Source organism: Abramis brama (genome assembly GCF_963993115.1).
Source record: "Abramis brama genome assembly, chromosome: 11".
NCBI classification, from domain to species: domain Eukaryota; kingdom Metazoa; phylum Chordata; class Actinopteri; order Cypriniformes; family Leuciscidae; genus Abramis; species Abramis brama.
In genome coordinates, this window is record NC_139973.1 from 29,171,360 (window position 1) to 29,193,767 (window position 22,408).

The 22,408-nt window shown below is 41.1% G+C and overlaps 1 protein-coding gene across 2 annotated transcripts in view; it reads right to left on the bottom strand.

Annotated features, from left to right (window-relative positions):
- Nucleotides 1-3,290: 3,290 nt before the first annotated feature.
- Nucleotides 3,291-22,408, bottom strand: part of cidec (cell death inducing DFFA like effector c) — a 78,525-nt gene continuing 59,407 nt past the window's right edge. For both annotated transcript variants that reach the window (XM_084129711.1, XM_084129710.1), the window contains 2 exons: nucleotides 19,586-19,776; nucleotides 3,291-3,826 (listed from right to left, as the gene is read on the bottom strand). In XM_084129711.1, coding sequence (XP_083985837.1) covers nucleotides 3,676-3,826; nucleotides 19,586-19,776 — 342 coding nt within the window. In that variant the 3' untranslated portion in view covers nucleotides 3,291-3,675. The remainder of the gene's footprint in view (nucleotides 3,827-19,585; nucleotides 19,777-22,408) is intronic.

The following is a 22,408-nucleotide window of genomic DNA, read 5'->3' on the forward strand; positions in this document are numbered from 1 at the left end:
CTGCTGCTCCTGTTCCTCTAAAGCATGTTACCCCTTTAAAGCTGACACACGAGCTTCCAGTGCAGCTCTATTTGCCTCCGCTTTAATCCGTGTAGAGGACGTGGTACTTGATCTACCACTGTTAACACTCCTTTGATTTGAGCGTTTACTACCAACCTGAGAAACGCTGTCATTAGGATTCATGTCATCATTACCTTCAACATTAACACTTGCCAAGTCATAACCTTCATTTTTGAAACCCACCTTTTTGTATCAGCAATACATTCATCATTAAACAGCATTTTTGCTTTAAACCATATTTCATGTTTTTCAATTTCCTCATGTGGCAATAACCCCAACAAAGATTCATGCATGCATTTTGATTCATCACATACCTCAATCAATTCTCCAAGAGCATTCAGTATCTGTTTTTTATCACCCTTTAATATCAAAGCTTGCATTGATTTTCTTAACACACTGGCTTTGTTAAGCTTAGCCTTTCTAACATTTTGCAACCTGTCCAATTTATCAGCAAGCGCCTTTGCAGTGAGCTTCACTACCCGTTTTCCAGCTTGTGCTTGAGCACCGCTAGTCACACTACTGGGTTTACCAGCTGTAACTTTAAGCACACCAGTCCCGCTAATGTCCGACGCTGCATCGCGCGTCTCTATGATAAAGAGTCAGTCACTCAAAATTCGCCGTAACAGTCAGTGAAAGGTCTATAATTATCCGCCTTTTTGGCAACCAATGCATTGGGTTTATGCCCTTTTATGTGTGCACACAATTTAAATGGCCAAAAGTGTAGCGCTACACATACCTCTCGCGTTGGGCGCCTTTAGATGCTCCAGTGATCCGCTGCCCGACAGCCGGCTTTAGCCTCGTAGCTTCCTGCGCGTCCTTTCACCAACAGCTGAATGCATCCGCCAGCGTAGTTTTAATCCCAAGGCCAACAAAGCGACTCATCCTCTTATGCCATCTCATTGCGTCCCACACGGTACGGTTCAAACTTAGTTCCAAATGAGCAAGGTTTTTGACTAATGTAACCGCTCAGTCTAATACTGACAGCTACTGAGGTGGTTTATCCCAGGAATGCCCTGGCTGACGTGCTGTGTCCTTGTTGTTCTGTTACCATACTGATTTGGTTTTAAGAATCTGCAGGCTTTGTTGTGTTGCTGATTATTCCGTTTATTTGTTTTACCGTGCAGAGGTAAATGTCCATTTATCCAGTTTCAGCGGCAAACCATATCCGTATACATATACATACAATAGACTTGTCAACAATCAGTTTCTAGCGCCTATGCGCCACAGCGGTCAAAAACCTTTTGCCCTTCCGGGTCAAACCCCCTTTCCCTTTGGCAGTTTGGATGCTTCCTTTATAACTTTGACCTCAGGTAACATTAGAGCGACACCCACTGTATAAACAAGAAACAACACCCAATATCTAAATACACAAACACCACATTTGGCTTCTATAATTATTATTATTAAATTATTATTATTATAACCATAGTGAAATCGTGCAAGCGATTAAAAACCCATCTTGTGCACTGTCTTAAGGCCTGTAAAACAATTTATCTATCTATATTAAAAAAATCTGACCGGCCCACATTTAAAAAAAAACGATGGACCGGCATGTACCTCTAACCTCTTCTCAGCTCGTAGATCTTGTAACTACTCCATTTCCCCCAATCATTACTCCATTTCTGTTTATGTCTCAGTAGTTACAGTCAAACGTACCTGCTTTGTGGTAATAAATAACAGCTTGATATATAAAATCTGCAGTAAATTAATATGAAATCACCAATAATTACCTGTTACATGCCAGTAGGCCGTATAAAGTCCCCCTGTTGTCAATCATTTAATCCCTTAAAACTCATCTTTGATCACCAAAATGACATATTGAAAAAATAATTATTCATGCCTTAAAATAGCTTGAATGTAACTCTACACCCTTGCCTTGTTTAGTGTGGTTCTATGAATATGCCCCTCCTCCACTCACTCGCACCAGTTCAGAGATCCACTCGCTGATGATCACAAGTTGACGTGATGGGTTACTAGGTAGTTTGTGACATCAGATTCACCAGCGATTTCAAACCGTGTTTTTGAGACTGTCTTTGGTTCACTGCAGTTTTAAGGAGAAAATACTCAGCAATGGTATTTACTTATGCATTTGTACATGGTTTGTCTTAAAGCATATTAAAAACACCACATAGACATATAAACAACATTAAAAGCCTGATTTTTTTCACCACAGCTTGACTTTAAAACATTATCTGAGACTGAAAAGATAACAGAAAAATAAATAAATTGCTAGTATGGATTTAAATTGGCAAATGCTTAACAGTAAATGATTGGATAATTATTGCAGTGATATGTTTCTAGAAAGTTATATGTTTGGCAGCAGTTTGTCTAACTCTAATTGATGGAGTATGTAGCTTTTCATTTTTTACACAACCATGTAGACACATGACACATCATGGCCATATTCCAGGATGACAATGTCAAGATACATCAGGCTCAAACTGTGAAAGAATGGTTGGGAGGGAGCATGAAGAATCATTTTCATACATAAATTGGCACTTCTGAGTCCAGATCTTAAATTCATTGAAAGTCATTGGGATGTGCTGGAGTAGACTTTACTGATTGATTGACTCTAGCATCATCAATACAAGACCAAAAATGTATGCACTTCTTGATGGAAATAACATCACAACATTTATACATATAACATAGAACATGCTGGAGACATAATAATCTCTGCAATAATGATCCATAGGCTCTTCAGCATTTGCCTCTTTAAATCCAAACAGCTTTTTTTGGACCAGGCAGTGTATTATATAATGTTTCTGTTAAGCTCACATAAACACAATGGGCTGATGGCCTTGTTGTTGAGATGGAATATAGCTCAAAAAGTAATATACATAATTATTATTGATCAACTGTGTTTTTTGTAGAAGTGTCCTGCACAGTCCCATCCTATTGAAAATGGTTCTATGACTGCTGTCCTTAGAGAGTATGGAGCATGTCAGATATGGCTAAATGGGTAATAAAGGTTAGAAAATCTGGAGTTGTCTCAAAGATAGTAAAATCCGTAAACAGTAATCTGTAGCTCCCTGACCTCACCTGCATTGGCCAGTTCTGCACCAAGTTGTATAAAGTTGGTTGAAAAAAAGGACTCTGCAAATGTGTATAGTACAGTAGTATAGTGAATAATAGTAAAGGCACTCACCCCTGTAATACTCTCTTCAATACACATTTTACACAAACACGACTAATAATTTTTTATATATTTATTTATTTATTTATTTATTGTAGTTTAGTTACATTGTTACATTTATTTCTTTTTTAAGGAGTTACCATTTTGCGATGATGGAAGTTATAATTTACAGTCAAATTACATTAATGTAATACCATTAAACATGTTTATTTATATAGTTATATATACGTGTTAATGTTAACTTTGACAACTCTAATTTTAGTATATCAAACATGTTTAATCAAGAACTTGTAGGTAGAAATACAGTATTTATTAGTAAAATATAAAACTGTATGCACAGTTTAACTGTATATATTACTGTTTATACAGAAGTAAATAATTCACAAAAATGCTTTTAGAAACAAAAGCAAGATATAAATCTACAAGTAGTGCATTATTTTTTGTTTGTTGGCTCAAGCTGTGAAACAGGCCACCATCATTTAATGTAACTGCTTGATGACACATGTAGGCATTACCAGTTGTGCCTCCGTTTTCTCATCCTCATCAATGAGATGCTGAATATAACATGAAGTACCCACTAATACATGGCCAGTGGTCTGCATCGTGAACAGAGTCCATCTTAGGGCTTCCCTTTTAGAGAGAAAACAAGAACAGTGAGACATAAGCCTTTCGTATTTACTCTCTTAGCACTGTATACAGTATGTTTATGTAAATTAACTTTTTAAAAGATAATAATCTATTGTTTTTATATAATTTATTATTGACTGCACTTCAATAATAATTTTTGTCATATAGAAGCCCTCAGAAGCCATTCATTATTTTTTGTCTTGTTTTCTCAGGATTTTGAAAATGACGAGGTTAAGAGTAACATTTAAAATATAAATAAATATAGAATATGTTATATGTTTATCTAAGAATATACATAATTTTAAAAATTATATTTTAATTTATTTCAATTTGTTGCACCAAAAGACAATGTTTTATGTACAGTATATTTATAGTAGCTGAATGAGTAAGTATAGCCTAAATCTCTACAGTGCACACAAAGCCTGGTTACTGACAAATTGTCTCAGGTTGCTTATGCAACCTGGTTCCCTGAGAAGGGGAATGAGACGCTGCGTCTTGGTGTTGATGCTTTGGGGAACACCATCAGCATGACCGGTGTCTGAAGCACGTGTAAACAAATGCCAATATTCACACACAGCTTATTGTTGCTCAATGACTTCTCAGGGAACTGGGTTGCATACACAACCTGAGACATTCCCTTTTGAAGTGGAACTTAGATGCTGTGTCTTAGTATCCAACAACATCATGCTTAAGGAATGCCTGCCCTACTAAGCTGTGAATATGCACAAAAATAGTGGGCATAGCACCAAAGACTCTACTGAATTCAGTCGGAGTGCATCAACTCTAAGGGCGTGACTTGCAAAAAGCTACATACTCCCTAAGCCAATAAAAATCCCCAAGCTTCTATTCTCCATAACAAGGGAAGTCCTGGTATTTACTCGCTTCCTCCCTTCCTAGCGGAACAGGCCTCAGTCCAAAGCCTCAAGGATTCAATACTTTATTGCCATACAACTCGGTGCAAGTTGTTAGGGATTTGCTTCAGTGTGCTCATAAGAGGACATCAACAAGATACAACCAAAAACATAGAGCAGAGCTATAAGGGGGGATACACAGTATAGCCTCGGCTATGCTCTGGTATGCCTCGCCAGCACCTCACCAATATTGCCTGAAAAGGATCTTTTGGAGCAGCCTACCAAAGGGAGTATGAAGGGTGCTAATCCATCGACAAGGAGTGGACAACTACTTGTTTCCCTAAAGCCTAGTTCACACTACACAACTTTAAACGTCGGCAGATCGCTGTGCTGTTCAGACTACATGACTTGCTCTGGAGTCTTGAAGTCGTTGTGGTGTTCACACTTGTTGGCTCTTTCATACTAACAGATTGGCGAGCGTTCAACCCCATTTATTGACGAGCAAAATCGGTAAGAGTACATTGCAAATATCTCACTCCTCAACTAAGGAGGCATGCAGTTATCACAAGTCTATCCATCCTGCACAGCAACAAACACTCTATAATCATCTACTACAAATGAATCCCTCGTTACACCTGCTAATAATTAACTTTTTAAATAACTACTTGTGGCGAGGGGGGCGTGGTTCTGCGGAGTCTGTAGCGGGAGAGAGAAGGAAGCGAGCGCTGAGTAAGTAGGTCAAGTGCAGATGATGAACACCTGTGTCTGATTTCAGTAATTGGCGTGGAGAGACCGGATATAAACCCGACCGGGAGAGAGTGAGAGAGAGAGAGAGGGACTGGGACCTCGTGTGCTGCTGCCGACCGAGAGAAAAGCTGACGATTTATATTCTGAATTATTGACTGTGTTTGTGCTGTGGCACGGTGAACGCGCTACGTGCGCACCTTTTTGTTTGTTTTCAACTTGAGTGAATAAAACGAGTGTCCCAGTCAACGCCGACCCCTTGTCTTCTTCCTTCCCTTACTACAAAGAACTGAACCTCATCACACTGGTGCCGAAACCCGGGAAGGGAGAAGAATGCCGCCGCCATGCAGTCCCCGCCAGGCACGCCATTTACGGATATCATCCAGTCGCTCGCCGGTCTTCACCAGGAACAACATCAACACCTGCTGGCGATCAAGGAGGAGCAAGACAAGCGGTTCGAGGCGCTCCTCCGATCCCAGCATGAAGACCGCGAGCTGTTCCGGAGCTGGGTAGACCGGGAGGTTCGGGCCATCCCCCCAGCAAAAGACATGTCATCACCGCTGCCTCTCAACAAAATGGGTTCACAAGATGATCCAGAGGCATTCCTGGATCTATTTGAGAGGTCAGCGGAGGATCGGGGATGGCCCCGAACGGACTGGCCAATGCGGCTGATCCCGTTGCTGTCCGGGGAGGCGCAGATAGCCGCACACCAACTGCCAGTCCAGAATCTCCTGGTCTACCAAGACCTCAAGCGTGCCATCCTCCAGCGGGTCGGTCGGACTCCGGAACAACATCGACAGAGGTTCAGGTCGCTGACCCTGGACGAGTCCGGCCGACCCTTCGTCATGGCACAACAGCTCCGGGACTCCTGCTGCAAATGGCTGATGGCCGACCAAAGCGACGTCGAGGGAATCATCGATCGTGTGGTACTGGAGCAGTTTGTGGCTAGGCTGCCGAGAAAGACTGCTCAGTGGGTCCAGTGCCACCGCCCGACGTCGCTGAACCAGGCCATCCAGCTGGCGGAGGACCAGATGGTGGCGTGCCCAGGGGTCGGCGAACCCCTTCCATCTGCTTCTCTCTCTCTCTCTCTCTCTCCCCCCTCTCACTCTCTCTCTCCTAGGCCTGTTCCACTTCCCCGGACGCGTGGAGGGTTCCAGCCGAAACCAGCACCAAGGTGGAGGACGGGCTTTTCGATGGAACCAACGGTTGCGCCCAGGGCACCTCCCAGGGGAGGGAGCTCGACCCCTGGGCTGTTCACGTCCCAAAGTGCTCCGCCGCTCTCTCCACGCCAATCACTTGACCCGCTTCCTGCCGCCAGGGTGGCGGTAAAGTCTGGGCCGGCCTGTTGGCGTTGCGGGGATCTGGGTCATTTCATCGACCGGTGTCCAGTGATGGAGGTGGGGACACTGATCCGGGTCCCCGACGCGCCACAGGCTGCCCCCGATCAAGCTGGCCTGTACCAAATACCAGTGAGTATCAAGGGGGGTACCTATCAGGCTTTGGTAGATTCAGGATGTAACCAATCCTCCATACATCAAAGCCTGATTCAACCTAGGGCATTGGATAATAGCCGCATGGTTAAGGTGAGGTGTGTGCACGGGGAAGTGGTGGATTATCCTATTTTGCCTGTGGAAATTCAATTTAGGGGAGAAAAGCATAGTGTAGAGGTGGCAGTTAACCCGCACCTCCGGCATCCGATAATTTTGGGGACCAATTGGCCCACGTTTAATCAATTATTGGGGTATTTATGTGCGGATGCCTCTTGGGGAAAAAGAGATGAGAATAGAATAGCGGTTGCTCAGTTGGGAGAGGCTGAACCGGAACCTCTGGGGTCTGTCGCAGGGGAACAGAGTGCTCCAGAGCAAACAATCCTCACAGAGCATGATGATTTTCCCCTGGAACAGTCCCAGGATGAAACGCTGAAAAATGCATTTGATCAGGTTCGCTCTATCGACGGTCAGCTTCTCCACCCTGAACAACCGCTCTCCTATCCATATTTTGCAATTTTGAAAGATAAGTTGTATCGGGTGACCCAAGACGCCCAGACAAAACAGGATACAACTCAGTTATTGATTCCTAAAAGCCGTCGGGAAATGCTTTTCCAGGCGGCTCATTGTAATCCAATGGCCGGGCATTTAGGACAAACGGCTACACTTAACCGTCTCATGGCCCGATTTTTCTGGCCGGGCATTCACGAGAACGTGCGCAGGTGGTGCGCGTCTTGTCGTGAATGTCAGTTGGTGAATCCACCGGCCAACCCAAAAGCACCATTGTGCCCCCTACCATTAATGCAGGTCCCCTTCGAACGAATTGGTATGGACCTCATTGGGCCATTAGAACGGTCAGCGCGGGGACACCGTTTTGCTTTAGTCCTGGTGGATTATGCAACACGGTATCCTGAAGCAGTGCCGCTCCGCAGTATTTCCGCGAAAAGCGTGGCGAGCGCACTGTTTCAACTAATCTCCCGGGTGGGAATTCCGAAAGAAATTCTCACCGATCAAGGCACGGCGTTTATGTCACGTACTATTCGCGAACTTTACGAATTATTGGGCATTAAATCGATCCGAACCAGCGTCTATCACCCACAAACAGACGGACTGGTAGAACGGTTTAACCGCACGTTAAAAACCATGATTCGAAAGTTCGTACACGAAGACGCCAAAAATTGGGATAAGTGGTTAGAACCCCTCTTGTTCGCTGTACGGGAGGTCCCGCAAGCCTCCACGGGGTTTTCCCCCTTCGAGCTTCTCTATGGACGTCAGCCCCGTGGGGTGTTGGATGTCCTTAGAGAGACTTGGGAGGACGGACCTTCTAATAGTAAAAACGAAATTCAGTATGTCCTGGATCTGAGAACAAAACTCCACACGTTGGGGCGGCTATCTATGGAGAATTTGTTACAGGCACAGGACAAACAGAGTCGGTTGTACAACAGGGGGGCTAGACTGCGTCAATTTGCACCGGGAGAGAAAGTGCTTGTATTACTCCCTACTTCAAGTTCAAAGTTACTCGCGAAGTGGCAAGGACCCTTTGAGGTCACACGGCGAGTTGGGGATCTCAACTATGAGGTAGCTCGAACAGATAGGGGCGGAGCACATCAAATATATCACCTCAACCTCCTTAAAAAATGGTCTGAGACAGAATCAGTGATGCTGGCGATGGTAGTGAGCGGAGAGGAGGATCTCGGTCCAGAAGTGAGTTCAAAATCCCAATCTCTCGCTCTGGCCCCTGGGGGAGACCACCTCTCACCCTCCCAGCTCACTGATGTAAAAACAATACAAGCAGAATTTGCTGATGTGTTCTCGCCCCTGCCTGGTCGAACGAATCTCATTCAGCACCATGTTGAGACCGAGCCGGGCGTGGTAATTCGCAGTCGGCCATATCGCTTGCCTGAACACAAGAAAAAAGTGGTTCAGAGCGAATTAGAAGCAATGCTAGAGATGGGAGTGATAGAAGAATCCAACAGTGACTGGGCGAGCCCGATACTTTTAGTTCCTAAAACGGACGGCTCAGTACGGTTCTGTGTGGATTACAGGAAGGTGAATGCTGTGTCGAAATTCGACGCATATCCAATGCCCCGAGTTGACGAATTGCTTGATCGGCTGGGTACTGCTCGTTTTTATTCGACACTGGATTTAACTAAGGGTTATTGGCAGATCCCCTTGTCTCCCATGACCAAAGAAAAAACAGCTTTCACAACGCCGTTCGGATTACACCAATTTGTTACTCTTCCGTTCGGGTTGTTCGGGGCTCCAGCGACTTTTCAGCGTCTGATGGACAGAATTCTCCGGCTGCACGCTACATATGCCGCTGCTTATCTGGATGATATCATCATCTATAGTGGTGATTGGCAGCGACATATGCAGCATTTGCGCGCTGTACTGAAGACGCTGAGAAGGGCTGGACTCACGGCCAATCCGAAGAATTGTGCAATTGGGCGGGTGGAAGTCAGATATCTGGGTTTCCACTTGGGTCATGGACAGGTGCGTCCCCAAATTGATAAGACTGCAGCAGTTGCGACGTGTCCAAGACCCAAGACCAAAAAGGAGGTTAGGCAGTTCCTGGGGCTGGCGGGATATTATAGAAGGTTTGTTTCTAATTATTCGGACCTCGCCAACCCGCTGACTGATCTAACTAAAAAGGAAGCACCAGATACGGTTCAGTGGTCCGAGCAGTGTCAGCAGGCTTTTACCCAGATAAAGGCAGCTCTGTGTGGCGGACCGCTCTTACATGCTCCTAACTTTTCTCTCCCTTTTATGCTACAGACAGATGCGTCGGACAGGGGGTTGGGCGCCGTCCTGTCCCAAGAGGTGGAGGGTGAAGAGCGGCCGGTGCTGTACATCAGTCGGAAGCTCTCGAAGAGAGAGACGATGTACAGCACCATCGAAAAGGAGTGTTTGGCCATCAGGTGGGCCGTTCTCACCCTCCGGTATTATCTCCTGGGGCGGGAGTTCACCCTCTGTTCGGACCACGCTCCCCTGCAATGGCTCCACCGCATGAAAGATACCAACGTGCGGATCACCCGGTGGTATCTGGCTTTACAACCCTTTAAGTTTCAGGTGATCCACAGGCCGGGTGCACAGATGGCTGTGGCCGACTTCCTCTCGAGGAGGAGGAGGAGGAGGAGGAGGACTGCAGGCCGGATGGCTCCCCGGCCTGAGTCGGGCGGTGGGGATATGTGGCGAGGGGGGCGTGGTTCTGCGGAGTCTGTAGCGGGAGAGAGAGGAAGGAAGCGAGCGGTGAGTATGTAGGTCAAGTGCAGATGATGAACACCTGTGTCTGATTTCAGTAATTGGCGTGGAGAGACCGGATATAAACCCGACCGGGAGAGAGTGTGACAGAGAGAGAGAGAGGGACTGGGACCTCGTGTGCTGCTGCCGACCGAGAGAAAAGCTGACGATTTATATTCTGAATTATTGACTGTGTTTGTGCTGTGCTGTCGCACGGTGAACGCGCTACGTGCGCACCTTTTTGTTTGTTTTCAACTTGAGTGAATAAAACGAGTGTCCCAGTCAACGCCAACCCCTTGTCTTCTTCCTTCCCTAACTACAAAGAACTGAACCTCATCACACTACTCTACTGTGCAACATGAACTTTCATCACACTTGTCAGCCAGTGATTGTGATGAAAAACACACAGTGAAATCTATTGTCTTACTACTTTTGCTGTTATCTGGGAACGTACAGCCAAATCCTGGGCCTGACTCACTACAAACTATATATTCCCCATGCGACTTCAAAAACAGATCCGGTCTTGGAATTATACATTTTAATGTTAGAAGTCTTCTTCCAAAAATGGACATATTAAGACTGTGGGTTGATGTAACGGATATGGACATCATGGTCCTATCAGAAACCTGGTTAAAATCTACAATAACAGATAATATGATTGCTATTGATGGCTATAATATTTTCAGAGCAGATCGTTCAGGTAAGGGGGGCGGAGTTGCTATATATGTTAAATCAAAATTGTTAAGCTCAGTGACATTGTCAGTAAGTAGAGTTAATTTGATTTACTGGCACTGAAAGTAAATTTATACAAGGACACATACCTCACTGTTGTTGGCTGCTACAGGCCACCCTCCGCCACAAAATAAACTATTTTCTCTCTTCATGATGTATTACTCGACCTTAATGATTCTGAAGTAATCCTAATGGGTGACCTAAATTGGGATTGGCTTTCCCCTGCTTCTGAGAATATTAAAGACCTATTTGTCTCTTTGAATCTCACACAACTTATTGACACCCCAACTCGTATCAACCCGAGAGATCATAGCAAATCATAGCAAAACATAGGATGTCATTTTTACAAACATGCCACATAAATACACATCGACTGCTGTTTTTTGCAATGATGTCAGTGATCACTGTGCGATTGCTTGTATAAGAGACACAAAACTACCTAAACATAAATCTTATGTTTTTAAAAGGTGTTTTAAACGTTTTAATGAACAGGCTTTTATTCAAGATCTGTACAACTGTAATTTGGAGACTGTCTGTCTGATACCTGATGTGGAACATGCTTGGGAATATTTTCATAATGCCTTTTCAGCTATTTGTAATAAGCATGCTCCTGTAAAGAAATTTAGGATTAGCGGGAGGAATAACCCATGGTTTACTAAAGAGTTAAGCTTTATGATTAGAGAAAGAAATGTTGCATGGGGCAAAGCTCAAGCCACAAATTCTACTGCTGACTGGACTGCTTTCAGAATTTTAAGAAATAAATGCACAAGCATGACCAGAAAAGCAAAATCAGATTACTATTTAAAAAATTTGTCTGAAAATCTTAATAACCCCTCTAAATTCTGGAAGTAAATTAAGTCTCTGTCTGGTTCCAGTTCTTTTTCAGGTCTTCCACAACATATTTTTGTAAATTCAGTTGAAATTAAAAACAAAATTGACATAATTGGACATTTTAATAATCACTTTGTATCAGCTGGCTGTACTTTCAATGAGTCCAATTCAAGTTATCACTGCTATGACTCCAGCACTGAAGCACTACCAGAAACTTTTGTTTTTAGACCCATTTTAAAAGAGGATGTCTGTATTGCTCTTAAAGCTATTGACCCAAAAAAATCAGTACGACCAGACAACCTAGAACCTTTCTTATTGAAGGTTGCAGCTGAAATTATAGCTAAGCCTATAGCATATATTTTTAATTGTAGTCTGCAGACAAATTTAATTCCCAAATTATGGAAAGCAGCCTATGTGCTTCCTTTGCTAAAGGGTGGTGACCCTTCAGATCTTCATAATTATAGGCCAATTTCCAAACTTTCTATTCTTGCAAAAATTTTGGAAGCTCAAGTAAACTGTCAATTAAAAGAATATTTGGCAGAGCATAACATTTTAACTGATGTACAATCAGGTTTTAGAGCTGGACACAGCACTGTTACAGCAACTTTCTTGCTATTATAATAGCAACTTTGTTGCTATTATAATACAACTTTGTTGCTACTAAATGACATTATAAATGGCTTGGACAATAAGCAACATTGCGCTGCCTTATTTGTGGATCTGTCCAAAGCATTTGACTCTGTTGACCATGAGCTATTGCTAAATAGATTAAGTAACATTGGAATAGGAAACACAGCTATTAATTGGTTCAAAAATTATCTTACAGAACGAACGCAATGTGTTTCTATAGATGGTCTTAAATCAGACTTTTTAGAGATTTCCAAGGGTGTTCCTCAAGGTTCGATTTTAGCCCCTATTTTATTTTCTATATTTATAAATAATATTGGAAATGATGTGCAAACTGCTAAACTGCACCTTTATGCAGATGATACTGTGATATATTCAGTTGCCCCTTCATTGAGCCAAGCCATAAATTACCTTCAATTAGCCTTTCAACAGCTTCAAGTCTCACTACATGGCCTTAAGTTAGTGCTAAATACTAAGAAAACCAAATTTATGACGTTTTCAAGGGCTCGTTCCCAATCCCCAGATAATATAACTATTAACACACTAAATGGGGACTTAATTGAAAATGTTTCATCATACAAGTATTTAGGTTTTTGGCTGGACAACAAACTTTCTTTTAAAGTTCATGTTGAAAAGCTTGTAAAACTGAAACTAAGACTGGGTTTTTTGTTTTTTTTTAGGAATAAGGCTTGTTTTAACCTGTTAGAAAAAAACTTGTGCAGGCTACTTTTTTGAGTGTTTTGGACTATGGTGATGTTGTCTACATGCATGCTTCCTCTCGTACTCTCCACTTTTTAGATTCTGTGTATCACAGTGCTCTGCGCTTTCTAACTAACTCTGGTTCCCGTACTCATCATTGTACGTTGTATGAACTGATTGGTTGGCCGTCACTAAGTTTACGTAGACAACTTCATATGCATATTTTTCTATACAAGGCCATGTTAGGTAAACTGCTGGCATATTTATGTAATCTTCTTAAGAAGAATTCCAGCAGTTTTCATCTCCGTTCCACCAGGTGGCTCTCTTACCAGGTTCCAAGGGTTTTTACTGAGCTGGGGAAGAAAGCCTTCTCTTACTTTGCGCCATGGTCTTGGAATCATTTGCAAAACTTGCTACATCTAAATGATTTAGTCCCATTAAACGAATTTAAGACCATGTTAAAATGCCATATAACTCAAAAATCTAACTGCCATATGTGACCTGTTCCTTTTTATGTGATGCTTGTTTGGTTGTTTTGATTATGTTGTATTTGTATTTAAATTGTAACTGGTGTGCCGTCTTGGCCAGGTCTCCCTCGGAAAAGAGATTCTGTCTCAAGGGACTTCCTGGTTAAATAAAGGTTAAATAAAATAAAATAAAAAAACAAAAAAAATATATTTTATTTAACAGCAAACAACTAAGAAGTAAATCAAATTGGCTACATGCATTGTAAAAAGAGAGTACACCCCTCACATTTCAGCAAACATTTTAGTATATCTTCTCAAGGGACAATACTATAGAAATGAAACTTGGATATATTTTAGAGTAGTCAATGTGATGCTTGTAGCAGTGTATATTTGCTATTCTCTGAAAATAATGCAACCAGGGATGTAGTGGAGGCTAAACGCACGTAAACGCCGTTTACGCACCTCCCAAAATTCGGAAATAGCGTTTGCACCTCCAAAGTGCGTTTATCCACCTCTAAATTGCGTTTATCCATCTCTAAATTGCGTTTATCCACCTCTAAATTTCATGTTATTTGAGCGGACTTTGCTTTTCCAGTGCGTGATCGCCGATCGGTACATTCGAGCATTTGGGCCGTTAACGACTGAGCAGAAAGCGCAGCGCAAACACGGAGCAAAACATTGAGCAGAGAGCGCAGCGCGCCGACACACACACATACACACACGGAACAAAGAGAACTTAGAGAGATATTTTTCTGATAGACCAAACAACTAATCAATTAATCGAGGAAATATTCAACAGATTAATCGACTATGAAAATAATCCCAAATCCCTAATCATTATGCACAAGTGCATTGCATTGGAAGCCCTGGATATAAGCCTCCCTCTCGATCTCTCTTAAATATTTTTGTTCTCTCTGTTTTGTCATTTAGTAAACTTTATAGATTTCAACCATATTATTCCTTCTTGAGTCTCTTTAACAAGAACTTAGATTAATGTATGAATTGAATAGTGATTGTGTGACCTATGATGAGGGAACAACCAGTGATACCCTTGGTAGTACCATCAAATGATAACCTATAGCGATGTCATCAGGATACACATACACCAGTAGGCAGTGGCCCACCTTACCGGGTGACCAAGTTGTGGTCCACCAGAATTTATAGTTTACCCACCTCTTTTTTTACCACTACACCACTGAACGCAACATTATTGACAAAATAGCTGGCGACAAAAGTGAGTTCACCCTAAGTGATAATAGCTGTACGTTGTTTAACCATGCAAAGCCACATGTCCTATTCATCATTTTCATGTTTTTGTCTGCTTGACAGGGCCATACAAATTTTTGTATCTTGTATTAGAGCAGTTAAATTTTGTGCTTTGAGTACAATTCTCTCATACTACCACTGGATGTTCAACATGGAACCTCATGGCAAAGAACTCTCTAAGGATTTGAGAATTAGAATTGTTTATTGTTTATTGTAAAAAGGATCCCCATTAGCTGTCACCAAAGTGAAACGAGCTAGTCTTCCTAGGGGTCCACGACAAAAAAGAAATGACATAACAATGTTAATATAAAAAAAGTATAGCACTATAACATTATATACATCAATACCACATCATCATAAATTAGACTGAATAAATGATTACAGTATTACATTCATAAAATAAATATGTCCTTTCCTTACTCACAAATTTAAATAGTGCATTCTTAGATGGTACCTAAAAGAGTCTATGCCATTCATTTTACATATATTCAATGGGCAATTATTCCAATGATTGATGGCACAATAAATAACAGTTCTCTTTAAAGCATTTGATTTTGGGCGTGGTAACATCATCAGGCCATCATCCGCAGACCTAGTCACATGAGAATGTACCTGATCACACCTAACAATTTGGTTATATAAAAAAACTGGTTGAGAAGAATAGACAATGTTTCTAAAAAACTTAGTTGTATTAAAAACCAGCCTTTTCTCCACCGTTAACCATGAGAGCTGACAGTGCATACTAATAGTGTTTGTTCTAATGGGACAATGTAATACTAACCTGGCAGCTCTGTTTTGGGTCGTTTGTAATTTCTTTAGTTGACCTTTAGATTTAGATGACCATACAGGGGCACAATAATCCAAATGACATAAAATTAAAGATTTAGCCACCTGCTCCACAATGTGTGTAGGGACATAAGAAAGACATTTCCTCACCATAGAGATACCACTACCCATCTTCTTCACTATAATATCAATATGTTCTACCCATGACAGCTTACTATCCACCATTGTGCCCAGTAATTTTACTTTATCTACCTGTTCTATAGGTTCCCCAGACAAGTTCAAACTCATCTTTGGTATTAATGACAATTTATGACTCGACCCCAAAATAATTGATTTGGTTTTTGAGATATTCAGCACCAACTTATTTTGTTTTATCCAATCAGAAACCATATTTAAGTCAGCTGATAAAACATAATCCAGTTCACTGACGGTTTTTGCAGCATAATACAATGTGGAATCATCCGCATACATTTGTACAGTTGCTTTACACAAAACAGATGGTAAATCATTTGTGAAGATGGCGTATAAAAGTGGTCCCAGGCAGCTCCCTTGCTGGACCCCACAGTCCAAGACCTTAGAGTGAGACCAGCTGCCAGTGTAATAAACCCGTTGCGTCCTACATGTGAGATAACTCTTCATAAAATCGATGGCAGTTGGACTAAATCCATAACATTCTAGTTTACCAATGAGTAGATTGTGATCTATGACATCAAATGCCGCACTAAAATCAAGTAATACAGCACCAGTCATCTTTAAATTATCCATTTCCTTAAGCCAGTCATCTGTCATTACTGTAAGGGCAGAACAAGTTGAATGGTTATGTCTATAAACATGTTGGAAATCTGTGTTCAAACCATTAGATTCAAAGTATTCCTTTACTTGTGAATGAACTATTCTCTCCATCAGCTTACTAAGAACTGGGAGAATAGTAATAGGTCTGCTGTTCTTCCCAGTAAGTGCTAGTCTGCCATCTTTAGGTAAAGGAATAATTTTACCTTCTTTCCAAATAGTGGGAAAACACCTTTCATTAAGCATGCATTTAATATTTGACATAACGGACCGCAAACATAGTCAACTGCCAGGCTAAGTACTTTACTGTCAAGCATATCAGTACCTACTGAGCTGTGTTTGGGCAGAGACTTCAACAACTTTCTTACTTCCGACTCCTCTATATTATTAAACTGGAAAGTGCAACTCTTATCTAACATCACATCTTTTTTTATAAACTTTAGGTAATTAGAATCAGGATTGTCCATATTCTGCCTTAGTGCATGAACCTTATTTATGTAGAAATCATTAAAATAATTCGCTATATCAGATGGTTTGGTCAAAAACTTGCCTTCTGACTCCAAAAAGGAAGCCCTTTTTGCCCAAAGGAATTGTTGCTCTCCACAAAGTTGACCTAGGCTATAAGAAGATTGGTAACACCCTGAAACTGAGTTACAGTACAGGCCAGGGTCAAACAGAGGTTTTCCAAGATGGGTTCCACTTGAAACAGGCCTCTCAAGGATCAATCAAATAAGTTGAGTCCTCGTGCTGTGCGTCAGGTGCAGAAGCTGGCTTCAAAAAACAGACGCATGAGTGCTGCCAGCATTGCTTTAGATGTTGCAGAAGCGGAATGTCAGCTTTTCAGTGCTCAGACCATACGCCACACACTGCAACAAGTCGGTTTGCATGGCCGTCGTCCCAGAAGGAAGCCTTTTCTGAAGCTGGCTCACAAGAAAGCCCGCAAACAGTTTGCTGAAAGCAACCTGTCCAAGAGCATGAATTACTGGAACCATGTCCTGTGGCCTGATGAGACTAAGATAAACTTGTTTGGCTCAGATGGTGTCCAGCATGTGTGGTGACACCCTGGTAAGGAGTACCAAGAAAATTGTGTCTTGCCTACAGTCAAGCATGTTGGTGGTAGCATCATGGTCTAGGGCTGCATGAGTGCTGCTGGTACTGGGGAGCTGAGCTTCTTTGAGGCAAACATGTATTCCAACATGTACTGCGACATTCTGAAGCAGAACATGATGCCCTCCCTTCAGAAACTGGGCCGAACGGCATGATAACGACCCCAAACATACTGCCAAGATGACAACTGCCTTGCTGAGGAAGCTGAAGGTGAAGGTGATGGAGTGGCCAAATATGTCTCCAGACCTGAACCCTATTGAGCACCTGTGGGGCATCCTCAAGCGGAAGGTGTAGAGGCGCCATGTGACTAACAGCCAGCAGCTCCATGATGTAATCATGGAGGAGTGGAAGAGGATCTCAGCAACAACCTGTGCAGCTCTAGTGAATTCCATGCCTAGGAGGATTAAGGCAGTGCTAGATAACAATGGTGCTCACACAAAATACTGACACTTTGGACACATTTTTGGCATGTTCACTTAGGGCAGGGATGGGCAACTTCGGTCCTGGAGGGCCACTGTCCTACAGAGTTTAGCTTCAACCCTAATCAAACACACCTGAACAAGCTAATCAAGGTCCTCAGGATTACTAGAAAATTACAGGCAGGTGATTTTTTCAGGGTTGGAGCTAAACTCTGTAGGACTGTGGCCCTCCAGGACCGAAGTTGCCCATCCCTGACTTAGGGTGTACTCACTTTTGTTGCCAGCTATTTTGACAATAATGGCTGTATGTTGAGTTATTTTCAGAGGACAGTAAATATATGCTATACAAGCAGCACATTGACTACTCTAAAATCTATCCAAGTTTCATTTCTATAGTATTGTACCTTGAGAAGATATACTAAAATGTTTGCTGAAATGGGAGGGGTGTACTCACTTTTGTAAGATACTGTATATACAAATAAAACACTCAATTTATTGGGAATATGCATGTTGATTCATATAAATGTTTGTCAATTAATAAATGGAAAGAGGTCCTTTTTATGGGCCTTATATAGCTGTGTTTCCACTGAAATTACCCGAAACGATTTGTCCCAGGAACTTTTTTTTCCCTGTCTGCGTTTCCACCGTGGTCTAAAGTACTGGAAGATTAGGCAAATAGTCCGGTGACGTAGGACTGTGGGCTACTTTCCAGTTCCCGATGGATTTCATCCACTGAATTTAAGCTTAATAAAGCCTGAACCTCGTCGTCGGTCCATCGATCATATTTTTTTAAACTCCATTGTTAATTCAAATAGCAAACAACTGTTACTGCACGCACCGCAACAGATGAAATGCTGCGTGGAGTCAACCAATCAAAATGCGGCATGAACTCAACCAATCAGCATGTTCAGCACCCAAGTCCCACCCCTGAAAGTTTCTGAACTTTGAAAAAGTACTACCTCGCAAGCAGGGACTTTCTGAGGGGGAAATATTTACCCGGAACTTCATTTAGACCCTGGTTCCTGTGGTGGAAAAACACAGAGTACCACCCTAAAGTCCCTAGTTCCTGGGGAAAGTTCCTGCGGTGGAAATGCGGCTTATGTCTGGTTCAATAGGGAATGCAGTTGAGAGCGAACTCGCCCTAAATTCCTTTGGGTCCTAAAACCGTATTTTCTTGCTGATCTGTCTTTATTGCCATGGTAACCAGAGGCCTTTTCTGGCTTTTGGGGGTTGTTCACAGACACCTTGGCACCTAGTTTTATGGTTGGGTGAAGGGTCTGTTGGATTATTCATTAAATATAATGAATGTGAGAGAACTGTGTGAGGCCGGTGTCGTGATTACAGCAGTTTGTAGAAAACAGACAGAAAATAAAGGTTGTAATCATAAAAAAATGAAATCACTATAAGTTTATAAATTCTTAGCTTAGTTTGGTTAAATTTGTTTTAGGTTACATTTACTAGGTCACAGTCATTAATATAATATTTATTGATCTCAAGAAAGCATTTTTTGTTGTTGTTGATATTGTAAGAAAATTAGACTTGTAAATGACTTAATGACTTATTTTGCCTGTGATTTTGAGAAAACAAGACAAAAAGTAATAAAAATGGCCTTTGTCGACTTACATACTTTAATTGTTACATTATTTCTTTCTCTTCCTATCTCAAACTGGATGATTCCTATATCAACGCATGGACACGCATGCACACACAAACTTACCTTAGCATCCTTTTTGCCTTATAGCACTGCAAATCATATGAAACAGAGTACATTCCATACAAGGTTGCCTGTACATTTAAGCAGCCAATAAAATCCTTTGGATGGTTTTTGTAAAGATCAAAGGTCAGTTTGGCTACATCCTTCCTCATCTGTTTCCAGCCGAATCCAGGATCACTCTTGGTTGTATTTCTCTGTGTAGTAATGATAGGAAACAAAAACAAGATTTCACTTAAATGTGTTATCAGAGTCAAAAACTCAAAATGTTGGAAAAGGATAGATGAGGAAAAGGGTGATGTGTGCAGGATATAGATTAATATAATGATGAAAGCACTAAAAAAGTGTATTTTCCTTTTATATGCTCTAACGTATGGAAGCATATGTGACCCTGGATCACAAAACCAGTCACAAGTAGCACGGCCATATTTGTGGCAATAGCTAACAATACATTGTATGGGTCAAAATTATTTTTTTTTCTTTTATGCCAAAAATCATTAGGATATTAAGTAAAGATCATGTTCCATGAAGATATTTTGTAAATTTCCTACCGTAAATATATAAAACATTTATTTTTATGAGTGAATGCAGCACAATCGTGAACATAAATGGACAATTTTAAAGGTGATTTTCTTAATGTTTAGATTTTTTTTGCACCCTCAGATTCCAGATTTTCAAATAGTTGTATCTCAGCCAAATATTGTCCTATCCTAACAAACCATACATCAATGGAAAGCTTATTTATTCAACTTATTTATCCAGATGATGTATAAATTTCAATTTCAAAAAATTGACCCATGTGACTGGTTTTGTGGTCCAGGGTCACATATGGGCAGCGATATTCAATTTGAAATGTAATAATTATGCAAAATGACTGTAAAATGGCAATGCATTTCTGTATTTACATTTACATTTTCCATTACATTTGTACAACATTGTGTGCAAATTGAAAATGAAAATAAAATTATATTATTTACATTTACCATTTCATACACTAGTTTTAATATGCAAATTGAATACATATTTTAATGCTTTATGCGTCGCAAAATTAAAATGAAAATGTATTACAGAAATGATTAGATCTGTTTAACATGTTCAAGCAAAAAAAAAAAAAAAAGTAAAATTGTCATTTAAATGTTAGTTTTCTTAATTGCATTTACACTCACAGTTAAGTGCAAATTGAAAACACATTCCGAGCCGATTCACTGGCAGATGAAGTGGAGCGTAAACAGAGAAATGGTAGTGTTTCCGTAGATTATTACGTGTCTGCAGGTGATAGTACCAGTACGTTGTTGGAACGTCTGGGAGAATTTTCTGCCATTTCATTATGCTGCGTTGTTGTCTGATACTGGACTGTGTTAATGATGGTTTGATTTTGTATAAAATTTTCTCATTGTATGATACACATAATATGCTAATCTTTATTCTTATTACTATTAACTATAATTACCCAATAATGTTGGAGATCCTATAGTTTTTCCTTACAAATGCATAGGCCTATTACTCTGAGATCACAGAATATGACGGTTCAGCTACCGAAAAATGTGACCGCTCTTTATTTCATCATAATTGACTTTAATGTTCAATAAAGTGACTCGTGATGTATGACCATCTCCCATTTCTATTTTATTAAGCATACTGATTAGATATTGATAAATCTATAGGTACAGTAGGGTCACGGAATCTGACGGGTCAAATTCATAGCTACTGGAAAATCTTTCTTTCACCCTAACTGAATGTAATGTTCAATAAAGTGACTCATGTGATGTGCGACCATCTCCCCTCTCTATTTTAAAAAGCATATTGATCAGATATTAATAAATATATAGGGTCACGGAATCTGACGGGTCAAATTCAGAAGACCCAGCCTTTTTTGGGTGAATGTGGAGCAGGTCGGGGGCTGGTGACGTCATCGTCTATAATTCAGTGTCTAATATTTTAAAAACCGAAGCAGCACAAACTAATTTTTTACCGGCACAAAACAGCACAAACGAAGTCCAAACAAACAATACTATTTTGGGTGAATGTGGAGCAGGTCGGGGGGGCTGGTGACGTCATCACCTGTAATTAAATGTCTAATATCTAAAAAACTGAAACAGCACAAACTAAAATATGTACAACACTGTTACGTCTTATGTTATTATTTGTTTGGAGTTGTTGTTTTTTTCCCTTCCCTTTTTCTCTTTACTTTCACTCTTAGCAGGACGATGCGGCTACCTGATTGGTTTATCCATCTGTCAATCATCGAAATGCTTGGTGATGATACAACACGGCTTCACCAATGAGGGCGCGCCATGTGCCTATAAAGAGCGCACCTGTGTGGGAAGTGGGAGATGATTTGCACGCTAGAGCACACTTACTTTCACTTGATCATTTTGTGATGCATGTTTGCCCTGTACCATTTTAGTGTTTTGAGAAACGTGTTCTTTGAGAACTTGGTAAGAGAGGCTCATTTGGGCTGTCTTTTCTCTGTGAGTATTTCGCTGTTTTTCTGTTCTGGTTGTTTGACCTGTTATTAAATGGGGAAGAGAAAAGAGCAGCTGAGATATCACGTGATATACATGTGCTACACTGAGTTATCAATTGTGTATAGAACACTAGTTTAGGGACACGTGCCACTCTTTGTATTTTTCGTTTTTGTTAGCAAGAGTAGCTTATTTAGGGCGTCTTTGACGCTGAAGATCTTTTTGTTTTTGTCTTTGATGAATGTTAATTTAGTCAGACAGACTATACATTGTTTTGTTTATCTAGTAAGATTGGTTTTGGTTTTACTTCTTTCTTTGATTTGGCATGGTCTAGTTCTTTTCTCTTTACCTCTTTCTTTTGTGA